The 12,916-nt window shown below is 36.2% G+C and overlaps 1 protein-coding gene across 24 annotated transcripts in view; it reads left to right on the top strand.

Annotated features, from left to right (window-relative positions):
- CCDC138 (coiled-coil domain containing 138) overlaps positions 1-12,916 on the top strand; it is an 82,298-nt gene that overhangs the window by 19,598 nt on the left and 49,784 nt on the right. For 22 of the 24 annotated variants that reach the window (XR_011503802.1, XM_044773112.2, XM_070511494.1 and 19 more), the window contains 3 exons: positions 6,599-6,676; positions 6,789-6,896; positions 8,740-8,904. Coding sequence is in view for 23 of the 24 variants with exons in the window: in XM_044773112.2 (XP_044629047.2) it covers positions 6,599-6,676; positions 6,789-6,896; positions 8,740-8,904 (351 nt within the window). In the remaining variant the exon portion in view is untranslated. The remainder of the gene's footprint in view (positions 1-6,598; positions 6,677-6,788; positions 6,897-8,739; positions 8,905-12,916) is intronic. The other 2 variants (XM_070511495.1, XM_070511491.1) reach the window with 2 other exon arrangements.

Below are 12,916 nucleotides of genomic sequence, written 5' to 3'. Positions count from 1 at the left end.
CTATCAGCAGATTTCTCAGCAGAAACTTTACAGGCTAGAAGAGAGTGGAATGATATATTCAAAAATCTGAAGGACAAAAATCTACAGCCGAGAATTCTCTACCCAGCGAAAATATCCTTCAAATACGATGGAGAAATAAAAACTTTCCCAGATAAACAAAAATTAAGGGAGTTCATTGCCACAAAACCTCCTCTTCAGGAAATCCTCAGGAAAACCCTCATTCCTGAAAAATCCAAAAAAGGAAAGGGGCTACAAAACCAAGAGCAGAGGAGATAAGTAGAAGGACAACAACAGAGAGTAGCAGCTCTACATCAGAACAGATTAAACCATGGGACGAGAAACAAAGGAAACTGAAGAAAACCGGAAAACAAGACACAAAATGGGAGTGGTAGGCCCCCACGTCTCAATAATCACTCTAAATGTAAATGGATTGAACTCCCCAATCAAAAGACACAGAGTGGCAGGATGGATCAAAGAACAAGATCCAACAATATGCTGCCTCCAGGAAACACACCTCAGCCCCAAAGACAAACACAGACTCAGAGTGAAGGGATGGAGAACAATACTCCAAGCTAATAATGAACAAAAGAAAGCAGGTGTCGCTATACTAATATCAGACAAGGTAAATTTCAAAGCAAAACAGATAAAGAAAGATAAAGAGGGACAGTATATAATGATAAAAGGGACTCTCCACCAAGAAGACATAACACTTATAAATATATACGCACCCAACACAGGAGCACCAAAATTTGTAAAGCAACTCTTAATAGAACTAAAAGAAGACATCAACAACAATACAATAATAGTAGGGGACCTCAACACACCATTAACACCAATGGACAGAACATCCAGACAGAAAATCAACAAGGAAATAATAGAATTAAATGAAAAATTAGACCAGATGGACTTAATAGATATATATAGAACACTTCATCCAAAAACAGCAGGTTACACATTCTTCTCAAGTGCACATGGAACATTCTCAAGGATTGACCATATTTTGGGAACCACAGCAAACATCAATAAATACAAGAGAGTTGAAATAATATCAAGCATCTTTTCTGATCATAACGCTATTAAACTAGAAATCAACTACAAGAAAAAAGCAGAGAAAGGTGCAAAAATTTGGAGACTAAACAACACGCTTCTCAACAAACAATGGATCATTGAAGAAATTAAAGAAGAAATCAAATATTATCTGGAGACAAATGAAAATGAGAACACGACATACCAAATCATTTGGGATGCAGCAAAAGCAGTCCTAAGAGGGAAATTCATCGCAATACAGGCTCGCCTCACTAAACAAGAAAAAACTCACATAAGCAACCTCAAACGACACCTAACAGAACTAGAAAAAGAAGAACAAACAAAGCCCAGAGTCAGCAGAAGGAGGGAAATAATAAAAATAAGAGCAGAAATAAACGATATTGAAACAAAAAAGACAATAGAAAGGATCAATGAAACAAAGAGTTGGTTCTTCGAAAAAATTAACAAAATCGACAAACCTTTAGCCAGACTCACCAAGAAAAGAAGAGAGAAATCGCAAATAAATAAAATTAGGAATGAGAGAGGAGAAATCACAACAGATACCAATGAAATACAAGGGATCATAAGAGAATACTATGAAATACTATATGCCAACAAATTGAACAACCTGGAAGAAATGGACAAATTCCTAGACTCCTACAATCTCCCCAAACTGAATCAGGAAGAAATGGAGAATCTGAATAGACCAATCACAAGTAAGGAAATAGAAACGGTAATCAAAAACCTCCCCAAAAACAAGAGTCCAGGACCAGACGGCTTCTCTGGAGAATTCTACCAAACATTCAAAGAAGACTTAATACCTATTCTCCTCAAACTGTTCCAGAAAATTGAGAAAGATGGAGAACTCCCTAACACATTCTATGAAGCCAACATCACTCTGATCCCCAAACCTGACAAGGACAACACAAAGAAGGAGAACTACAGGCCGATATCACTGATGAACATAGATGCAAAAATCCTCAACAAAATTTTGGCAAACCGATTACAGCAATACATCAAAAAGATTATACACCATGATCAAGTGGGATTTATACCAGGGACACAGGGATGGTTCAACATCCGCAAGTCAATCAACATGATACACTACATCAACAAAATGAAAAACAAAAACCACATGATCATCTCAATAGACGCAGAGAAAGCATTCGACAAGATCCAGCACCCATTTATGATAAAAACCCTCAGTAAAATGGGTATAGAAGGAAAGTACCTCAACATAATAAAGGCCATATATGATAGACCCACAGCCAACATCATACTCAATGGACAAAAGCTGAAAGCCATCCCTCTGAGGACAGGAACAAGACAAGGGTGCCCACTTTCACCACTCCTATTCAACATAGTACTGGAGGTGCTGGCCAGAGCAATTCGGCAGGAAAAAAAAATAAAAGGAATCCAAATAGGTAACGAAGAAGTAAAACTCGCGTTGTTTGCAGACGACATGATCTTATACATAGAAAACCCCAAAGAATCCACAGAAAAACTATTAGAAATAATCAACAACTACAGCAAAGTAGCAGGGTATAAAATTAACGTGCATAAATCAGTAGCATTTCTATACACTAACAATAAACTAACAGAAAAAGAACTCAAGAACTCTATCCCATTCACAATCGCAACGAAAAGAATAAAATACCTTGGGATAAACTTAACCAAGGAAGTGAAGGATCTATACAATGAAAACTACAAGACTTTCTTGAAAGAAATAGGCGATGACATAAAGAGATGGAAAAACATTCCTTGCACATGGATTGGAAGAATAAACATAGTTAAAATGTCCATCCTACCTAAAGCAATATACAGATTCAATGCTATCCCAATCAGAATCCCAAGAACATTCTTCACAGAAATTGAACAAACAATCCTAAAATTCATATGGGGGAACAAAAGACCACGAATTGCTAAAGCAATCCTGAGCAAGAAAAACAAAGCCGGTGGAATCACAATCCCCGATTTCAAAACATACTACAAAGCTACAGTGATCAAAACAGCATGGTACTGGTACAAAAACAGGTCCACAGATCAATGGAACAGAATTGAAAGCCCAGAGATAAAACCACACATCTATGGACAGCTAATCTTCGACAAAGGAGCAGAGGGCCTACAATGGAGAAAAGAAAGTCTCTTCAACAAATGGTGCTGGGAAAACTGGACAGCCACATGCAAAAGATTGAAAATCGACCATTCTTTTTCACCACACACCAAAATAAACTCAAAATGGATCAAAGACCTAAAGATTAGGCCTGAGACATTAAGTCTTTTGGAAGAGAATATAGGCAGTACACTCTTTGACATCAGTTTCAAAAGAATCTTTTCAGACACTGTAACTCCTCAGTTGAGGGAAACAATAGAAAGAATAAACTCATGGGACTTCATCAGACTAAAGAGCTTCTTCAAGGCAAGGGAAAACAGAATTGAAACAAAAAAACAGCTCACTAATTGGGAAAAAATATTTACAAGCCACTTATCCGACAAAGGGTTAATCTCCATAATATACAAAGAACTCACACTGCTTAACAACAAAAAAACAAACAACCCGATCAAAAAATGGGCAGAGGACATGAACAGACATTTCTCAAGATATGAATATGGCCAATAGACACATGAAAAGATGTTCATCATCGCTAATCATCAGGGAAATGCAAATCAAAACTACACTAAGATATCACCTTACCCCCGTTAGATTGGCAAAAACATCCAAAACCAAGAACGACAAATGTTGGAGAGGTTCTGGAGAAAGAGGAACCCTCATACACTGTTGGTGGGAATGCAAACTGGTACAGCCACTATGGAAAACAGTATGGAGATTTCTCAAAAAGTTAAAAATAGAAATACCCTATGACCCAGCCATCCCATTACTGGGTATCTATCCTAAGAACCTGATATCAGATATCTCAAGAGTCCGTTGCACCCCTATGTTCATCGCAGCATTATTTACAATAGCCAAGACGTGGAACCAGCCTACATGCCCAGAAACTGATGATTGGATAAAGAAGATGTGGTATATATACACAATGGAATACTACTCAGCCATAAAAAAAGACGAAATTGGCCCATTCACAACAATGTGGATGGACCTCGAGGGCATTATGTTAAGCGAAATAAGTTAGTCAGAGAAAGACGAACTCTATATGACTCCACTCATAGGTGGAAATTAGTATATTGAGAAGGAGATCTGATCGGTGGTTACCAGGGAAAAGGGGGGGTGGGGGGAGGGTACGGAGGGGGAAGTGGTGTACCCACAACATGACTAACAAAAATGTACAACTGAAATTTCACAAGCTTGTAATCCATCATAACATTAATTAAAAAAAAAAAAAACAAAATATGTGAAGAGATAATGGTCAAGAATTTTGCAAAACTGGTGAAAAATGCTAATCTACAGATTTAAGAACTTATGTTAACTCTAAGCATGATAAATATTGAGGAAAACCATACATAGGCACACTGTTTTAAGACTGCTGAAAACTTTAGTTAAAGATAAAATCTTAAAAGTGGTCAGAGAAAAATAAGACAGCTTGCCTTCAAAGAAGGAACAAGTAGGACTCATAGCTGACTTTAAAGGAGGAGTATCATGTACTTTAAACATAAATAGAAAAAGGAAGAAAATCTGTCCTTGTTGTATGAGGCCAGCATAACCTTGAAACTAAACCTGTCAAGAACATTACAAGAGAAGAAAAATGCAAACCAGTCTTTCGTGGATATAGATGCAAAAATTTTATTTTACTTTATTTTAGAGGAAGATTAGCCCTGAGCTAACTACTGCCAATCCTCCTCTTTTGCTGAGGAAGACTGGCCCTGAGCTAACATCCATGCCCATCTTCCTCTACTTTATACATGGGATGCCTACCACAGCCTGGCTTTTTGCCAAGCGGTGCCATGTCCGCACCCAGGATCCAAACCGGCGAACCCCAGGCCGCCAAGAAGTGGAATGTGCGAACTTAACTGCTGCGCCACTGGGCCGGCCCCAGATGCAAAAATTTTAAATATCAGTGAATTGAATCCAGTGATACATAAAAAGGACAATACAACTAAGTGGATTTAGTCCAGGAATACAAAGGTAGTTATCATTTGAAATTTAACATGTTATCTGATAAGAGGAGAAAAATCATAATTTTGTGGATATAAAATTCAGCACCAACTCATGATAATAACTAGCAATTGAAGAGAACTTCTTAATTCTGATAGAGTTGTTGCTGCCATTGAATCGATTGTGACTCCTATCAACCCTGTGGACAGCAGAGCAGAACCCTGCTCGGTCTTTTTGTGCCATCCTCTCGCCTTCTGGCACTGTATCAGACAATGCTCCGCTGCTATTCATAGGGTTTTCATAGCCAGTTTTTCAGAAGTAGGTGGCCAGGTCCTTCTTTCTAGTCTGTCTTAGTCTGGAAGCTCCTCTAAAGTCTGTCTGCCATGGGTGACGCTGCTGGTATTTGAAATCCTGGTGGCATAGTTTTCAGCATCACGGCAACGTGCAGCCACCATGGTATGACAACTGATTGATAGTATGGTTTCCTGACTAGGAAGCAAACCCAGGCTGAGGTAGTGAGAGTGATGAATCTTAACCACTAGACCACCAGGGCTGGCTTTTAGTAGAATATCTACAAAAACAAAAACTACCCCTCAGTGTCTACAAAAAAAAAATCCAAAATCAAAATCATACTTAATATAAGTCATTGGAATCTTTTCCCTCTGAGATCAGAACAAAATAAACGTGCTTACTGTTACTATTTCCATTGAACATTGTACTGAAAGTGCTAGTCAATGTACTAAGGGAAAAAAAGAGAAAGTAAGGATTGGAAAGGAAGAAAGAATTATCCACAATGACATGCTTATGTACCTATGTATGTAGGTATCCAAACAAGTACACAGACAAGTTATTAGAATTAAGCCAATTTAGGAGAATCTTTGGATGTAAGTTCAGTATACAGAAATTAAGTGTATTTCTGTACACCAACAATAATGAAATAGTAAATATTATTTACTGAGAGACACCATAGGTAATGACATCAAAAAACATTAGCTATCCAGGAATAAATCTAAAGAAGGATGTGCAAAATGTAGATTGAAAAGTACAAAACATTATTAAAAGAAAATAAAGAAAACCTAAATAAATTAAAGGATATGTTATGTTTATGGATGAGAAGACTCAATATTGTAAAGATGTCAGTTCCTCCCAAATTAATATATACATTTAATCCAATCCCATTAGTTTATTATACTGCATACTTAAATCGTTTGTATGCTTTTCTGTTACTACATCATAGTTAAATAAAAAGTTCAATTAAAAGACGTTTCCCATTAAAATGTGTGCTTGTAAGATTTCAGGAGACTTGCAAATTTTTCGTAGAGTGAAGTAAACTTCCTTAGGTACCATTAATGTTTTAGAGACAAATGATGATTTTAGCTGTGATCTTTAATCATGAATGCTACCTCTGTTTTGTTACATCGCTTGGTTATACAGACTAGATAAGATAGATTATGTGGGAAAGCTTTAGTATGAAATCAGCTTAAGGTTTATATTGAAATATCTAACATTTTCCTGCTTTAGTTAAATGAAGTAAATGAAGAAAACAGGAAGATGGAGATTCAGGCTAAAAGAGTTCAGGCTCGTTTAGATAATTTACAGGTAAGTTGCCTGCTCTTCTCTTGCAATTCAAGTGAATTTTAAAATGATTTCCTTTGGATTTTCTCACTTTTAATATAATTGTTCTTTAATTCATGGATATGTCCTGTTGCAGAGGAAATATGAGTTTATGACCATACAGAGATTGAAAGGAAGTTCCCATGCTGCTCATGAAATGAAAAGTTTAAAACAAGAAAAAGTACTAGTTTCAAAAACTTATAAGGTATGACATGATTGAAAATTTCTGCAATGGAAAGCCAGGAAATTTTCTCTTTGTTCTTTAATCTTTTTCTTACATTTAGCAAACATTATTTTTGGTATGAAAAGATTAACCATAATAATTCCTTTACAGAGATATATCTGCATAATATTTCAAATTTGCAAAAGCAAAACAATATTTAAGCAGTATTTCAGGCACAGTAACACTATCACAGGAACTTAAGCTTAACAACAGCTTCCTCGTTCATTGTTTTGAGATTCCACAAGCCTTCAGTGTTACTTTTCTATCAAGACAACAATCCTTCCCATTCATTCATTCACTTTTTTTCCCTAAGTTTTTTTACTTTGAGGTATATTACATACAGGAACATAATGCACAGATCCTTAGGGGTACAGTCTGATCAGTTTTGACAAATGCCTACAACTCATGTAACCTACAACTATGAAGAACATTTCCATCACCCTAGAAGGTTCCCTCATGTCACTTCCCAGTTCTTTCCTGCAGCAAGTAGTTGTTGATCTGATTTCTATTACCATAAATTAATTTTGCCTATTTTAGAACTTTGGTCAATGGAGTTTTACGGTATGTACTCATTTGTGAACGGCTTATTTTGTTCCTTGTAATGTTGAGTGCATCAGTAGTTTGCTCCTCTTAGTATAAATATATATTGTATAAATATATCACGGTTTATTGATACTTCTATTGATAGACACCTGGGCTTTTTCTAGTTTTTGTCTATTATGAATAAACCTGCTAATAATGTTTGTATACAAGGCTTTTTGTGGACATCTGTTTTCATTTCTTTTAAAAACAGAACCATGCTATCTGCTTAATGTTACCTTTGTATTAATTTGCTTTTTTTTTAAAGATTGGCACCTGGGCTAACAACTGTTGCCAGTCTTTTTTTTTTTTTTTTTTCTTCTTTATTTCCCAAACCACCCCCAGTACATAGTTGTATATCTTAGTTGCAGGTGCTTCTAGTTGTGGTATGTGGGACGCCGCCTCAATGTGGCCTGACCAGTGGTGCCATGTCTGCGCCCAGGCTCCGAACCGTGGGCCGCCGCAGCAGAGCGCGCAAACTTAACCACTCAGCCATGGAGCCGGCCCCTGTATTAATTTGCTTTTATATTTCTCTGTCTTTTCAGATTTTTAAAAAACTAATTAAACCTAGCATAGTTCCCTGCTTAAGGTAGATGTGTGATAAATGTTCAATTAAATTGATTAAAAGTGGTTTGAAGGCTGACTAAAATCAGTCGAACTGAATTTATAAATTTTTTTTGGCATTTTGTTCTTATTTTTTTCCCTCCCATTTTGGTAGACTCTCAGAGAACAGGATTTCCAGGAAAAAATTTTCATATTCTCTTTATAGAATGTTATAATGTAAAGACAAAGAAAGAAACAACTTCTTTGGGAAGAAGAAAATATGAAATTCCATAGTGGAAATTGTTCAGCTTTTGAAACCTTTAAATTTGTTAAAATCTTTTCGTTATGTTGCTTCATGCTCTGGAGTTGAGGCCAATTTTACTCTTCTGTGTTATCAAACTTAGAAAAAGAATTTTTGTGGAAATTCTCAATTTTAGTAATACAGTGAAGTTCTTTCAATTTCTTTATTGTGGTGGGTTTTCTCCCCTTCTCTCAGCCAGCATTTAACATGTTTCTAATATTAATTGGAGATACTTGATTTGAAACATCTTTCGTTTGGAAATGCTTTGTCATTCAATATATATTTTAGTGAAGTGGTTTAGGTAAATTATTCTATAATCACTTACCAAATTTAAAGCTTGCTTTTGAAGTTTTATAGGATTGTGAACTGAAATAAAGGTTTGATTTAATTTTTTACATATAGGTACCACTTAATGCACAAATTTATGAACTTTTAACTGTCTTCATGGACTGGATTTCAGATCACCACCTTAGCAAATTGAAAAATGAAGAATATGGAATTGATGGTGGAAAACCAGTAATCAAATTTGCTTCTCAGAGAAATGATATTCAGGAGAAGTGTGTGAAGGTTTGTTTTCTAATTGAAATATGTTACTCAATAGACATGAAGATTAAAAAAGAAAGCCTATGGTGCATTTTACAAGAGAAAAAAATATTGAAAGTATTTTTGATGGAAAATTGACCATACCAATAGTCATTTCCAAAAAGATTTATTTTAGACTTAATTAAAGTTAATTCATACTTAGATTTTTCTTAACTTGATGGGGATCAGAAATTAAAAACCTGTTGGGGCCAGCCTGGTGGCGCGGCAGTTAAGTGCTCATGTTCTGTTTTGGCGGCCAGGGGTTTGCTGGTTCAGATCCCGGGTGCAGACATGGCACCGCTTGGCACGCCATGCTGTGGTAGGCCTCCTAACACATAAAGTGTAGGAAGGGCATGGATGTTAGCTCAGGGCCACTCTTCCTCAGCAAAAAGAGGAGGGTTGGCAGCAGATAGTTAGCTCAGGGCTAATCTTCATCAAAAGAAAAAAAACCCTACTCCTAAAAGGGCAAAATAATTGTGTATTAGAATTATGCAAATAATCAGTTGATTTGAACAATTCCTGTCACACATCAGTTTAGAATTCAAATCCCACTAAAATAATTTTATTTTGCCTTTTTCACAAAGGGATAAAAAGTCTGTTTTCAAGGGATTTCTTATTAACAAAGAGAAATGACTATTTTCTTAAATTACAGACATTAATTTGTATATTGGTACTCATGATTTCTAGTTAGTATAAATGGTCATTAGAGATTGACAGTTATGTGTCACAAGAAATACATTAAAACTTTGACGAGTAGACGTGTAAAATTGTTTCATTTAATGTTTTCAGAAACAGTTTCATGATTATTAAATACAGGCTAGGGTTTCTTTTTAGGAAATTATTTCCGGTTTTCATCTTCACTTAAAATGTTTCTTCTAAATGCCTTTTGTGATAGGCAGAATAATGGCCCCCAAGATGTTCATATCCTAATTCCTGGAACCTGTCAATACATTATGTTACATGGCAAGTTAAGGTTCCTAATTAGCTGACCTTCAAATAGAGATTAAGATTATCTGGGTGAGCCCAGTAATCACAGGAGCTCTTTAAACCAGACAAAACAGGCAGAAGAGTAGGTCATGGAGTCAACCCGTCCTTGCTGGCTTTGAAGATAGAGAAAGAGGGCCATTAACCAAGGAATGTGGGTAATTTCTAGAAGCTAGGAATTATCTTCAGCTGACAGTCAGTTAGGAAACAGAGATCTCAGTCCTACAACTACAAGGTAGTGAATGCTGCCAACAACTTGAATGAGCAAAAAAGTGGATTCTCCCCTAGCCTCCAGAAAGGAACACAGCCCTGCTGACACCTTGATTTTAGCTGGTTGAGACTCATATCAGACTTCTGACCTAGAGAACTGTAAGAGAATAAATTTGTGTTCTTTAAACCAGTAAGGTTATGGTAATTTGTTATGGGAGCAATAGGAAACAAATACACCTTTGTTTAGAACTTTTTCTCTTTTAGCACCTATGTTGCCTATTCGCTCTATATTTAGCCTTACTTTAGAAGTAGCTGTTAATTAGGAGGACCTGCAGTATTAAAGTTCTGTAGAGAAATTCCATTTGTTAGAACTGGATGTGATAGGGCAGTCTTAAGATATTAAGGCTAAAAAATGACAATTTTAACAAATGGAATATGGATCATGTAATATTCTGTTTTTATATCAGATTAATGGCATAAGAGGAGAATATTTAGCACATGTTTGGCACAGGATTCTTTTTAATCATCCTTAAAGGATTTTTTGACTTATTGGGGACTAATTTTTGTTGAGCCTAGATCCTTAACTGAAATATTGTTTTCAATTTATGGTTACTAATACATCAAAAAATGTAAAGTAATCTTAAAGCTTTTGAATAGCCTTCTTAATAGAATAAGAGAAGGATAAATAGTACCAAATTAATGAATTACATAATTGTATATTCTTGTGGCCAATACAAGCAAGTATTCAGGTTTTGTTAGGAATGTGTACAATTTGTGCTTTAAAAATAACGCAGTCTTTTTTAAAACGCTTTTTTGTTAACAGCATTATTGCATGAACCCCTTTGATGATCACTATATTTATTTTAAAAATATTGGTGTAGCTCAAAATATTTTTGCACAATAGTTTCTTCACAAATTACCTTTGGAAACTTCTGACACTTTTTGTTGTATATTTTATCACAATTGTGACCCATTAACATTTGAGGATCATTAATAATTAAAAACACAAGAAGCCATTGGGAACTAAATATGGTATATTAGGTAGATGACCAAACTGGGTATACCTTATAAAACTGATTTTCTTGTATGGCTCAAAAACAGATAGATGGAATGTTTTCAAAGTAATTGAGAAAAAAGTAATTCAGTAAAACCTGCACTGGAATCTGCTAAGATGTGTTACAACTGATGGTGGAAAAAATATCTGTAGAAGATTAATGTCAACAACATGCAGACTAGGTAGGAAGCAGAAGCACCAGGCCCTTGTTCCCCGATGGAGATGTTGAGTTAACAACAGTGTACAGACGAAAACACGTTTCTGAGAATTCTAGAGACCAGTTGAGAAGCTGCAGCACCCAGGCCAACACGTAACCAGGAAGAGACTCCATCCAAAGGGATATGAAAGCTTCTGGAATTTTGAATGCCTGTGCCCCTTCCAGCATAGCATGGTGCAGTCAGGAGGAAACAGTCCTACACCATGGCTCCACCTTTGGTGCTGAAACACAAGTGGACTCTGTGTCCAACATTTTAGCCTGTTGGGCTGGCTGCAGGACTGGTTTCTGTTTCGCCTGACAAACACTGTGGCATAGTTTGGAAACCACGGAAAATAGATGTGAGTGCTGCAGTATATTTGAGCTGCATATATCTGCACTTCCACAGGCCGATACCACAGGGAGAAAGAGATTATGGGCTCCTGAGAAGAAGTGGGCAAACCACGTTGGAAATTAAGACAGTTAAAAGCACATGCAAGCCCAGAGAAGACACATCCATAGAAAAGAGGTCCTAGAACCACTAGCAGGGCTGATTGGTGAAGGTCTTCACTTGCACAAAACCAGGCATAAAATCATGAAGGTGATTTTTTTTTTTTCAAATGCCCATATCAAAACAAGATCACAAAGCATACAAAGAAAAAGGGACAATCAGAGGAACAGAACAGAGCTCCAGCAACAGACCATAAAGAAATGCAGATCTCTTAACTTCCAGATAAAGAATTTTAAAACTCTCTTAAAGATGCCCAGTAAGCTAAAAGAGAACACAAATACACAACTAAGCAAAATCAGGAAAACGATGCATGAGCAAATGGAAAATACCACCAAAAAAAAATGTATAAGAACCAAACTCTAGAGCTGAAGAATACAGTAATTGAACTGAAAAATTCATTAGAGAGGCTCACAGCAGACTTGATCAGGCAGAAGAAAGAATCAGCAAAGATGAAGACAGGTTATTTGAAGTCATCAAGTCAGAGGAGCAAAAAGACAAAAAGAATGAAGAAAAGTGAAGAGAGACTAAGGAACTTACGGGATATTGTCACGTGTCCTAAATAGACTAGTATACACACTATGGGAGACCCAGAAAGAGAAGAGAGAGAAAGAGGCAGAGAGATTTTTAAAATAAATAATACCTGATAACTTCCCAAATCTGAGGGACTTAGTGTACATACAAATTCAAGAACCTCAACAACCTCCAAACAGAATAAACCCAAAAGGACCCACCCTGAGACAAATTATAATCAAATCTTTGAAAGTCAAAGACAGAGTCTTGAAATCAGCAAGGGAGGAGCAACTTTTCACATACAAGTGAGCTTCTATGAGAATATAAGTGGATTTCTCAACAGAAACGTTGTAGTCCTGAAGGTAATAGGATGATATATACAAAGTGCTGAAAGAAAAAACCACTAACCAAGAATACAGTATCTGGCAAAACTGTCCTTCAAAAATGAAGGCGAAATTAAGACTTTTCCAGATAAACAAAAATTTAGGGAGTGCATTATTATTAGACCTTCCCTACCAGAAATACCAAAGGGAGT

Source organism: Equus asinus, chromosome 6, assembly GCF_041296235.1.
Source record: "Equus asinus isolate D_3611 breed Donkey chromosome 6, EquAss-T2T_v2, whole genome shotgun sequence".
Taxonomy (NCBI): domain Eukaryota; kingdom Metazoa; phylum Chordata; class Mammalia; order Perissodactyla; family Equidae; genus Equus; species Equus asinus.
This window is presented reverse-complemented; position numbering and strand designations above follow the sequence as displayed.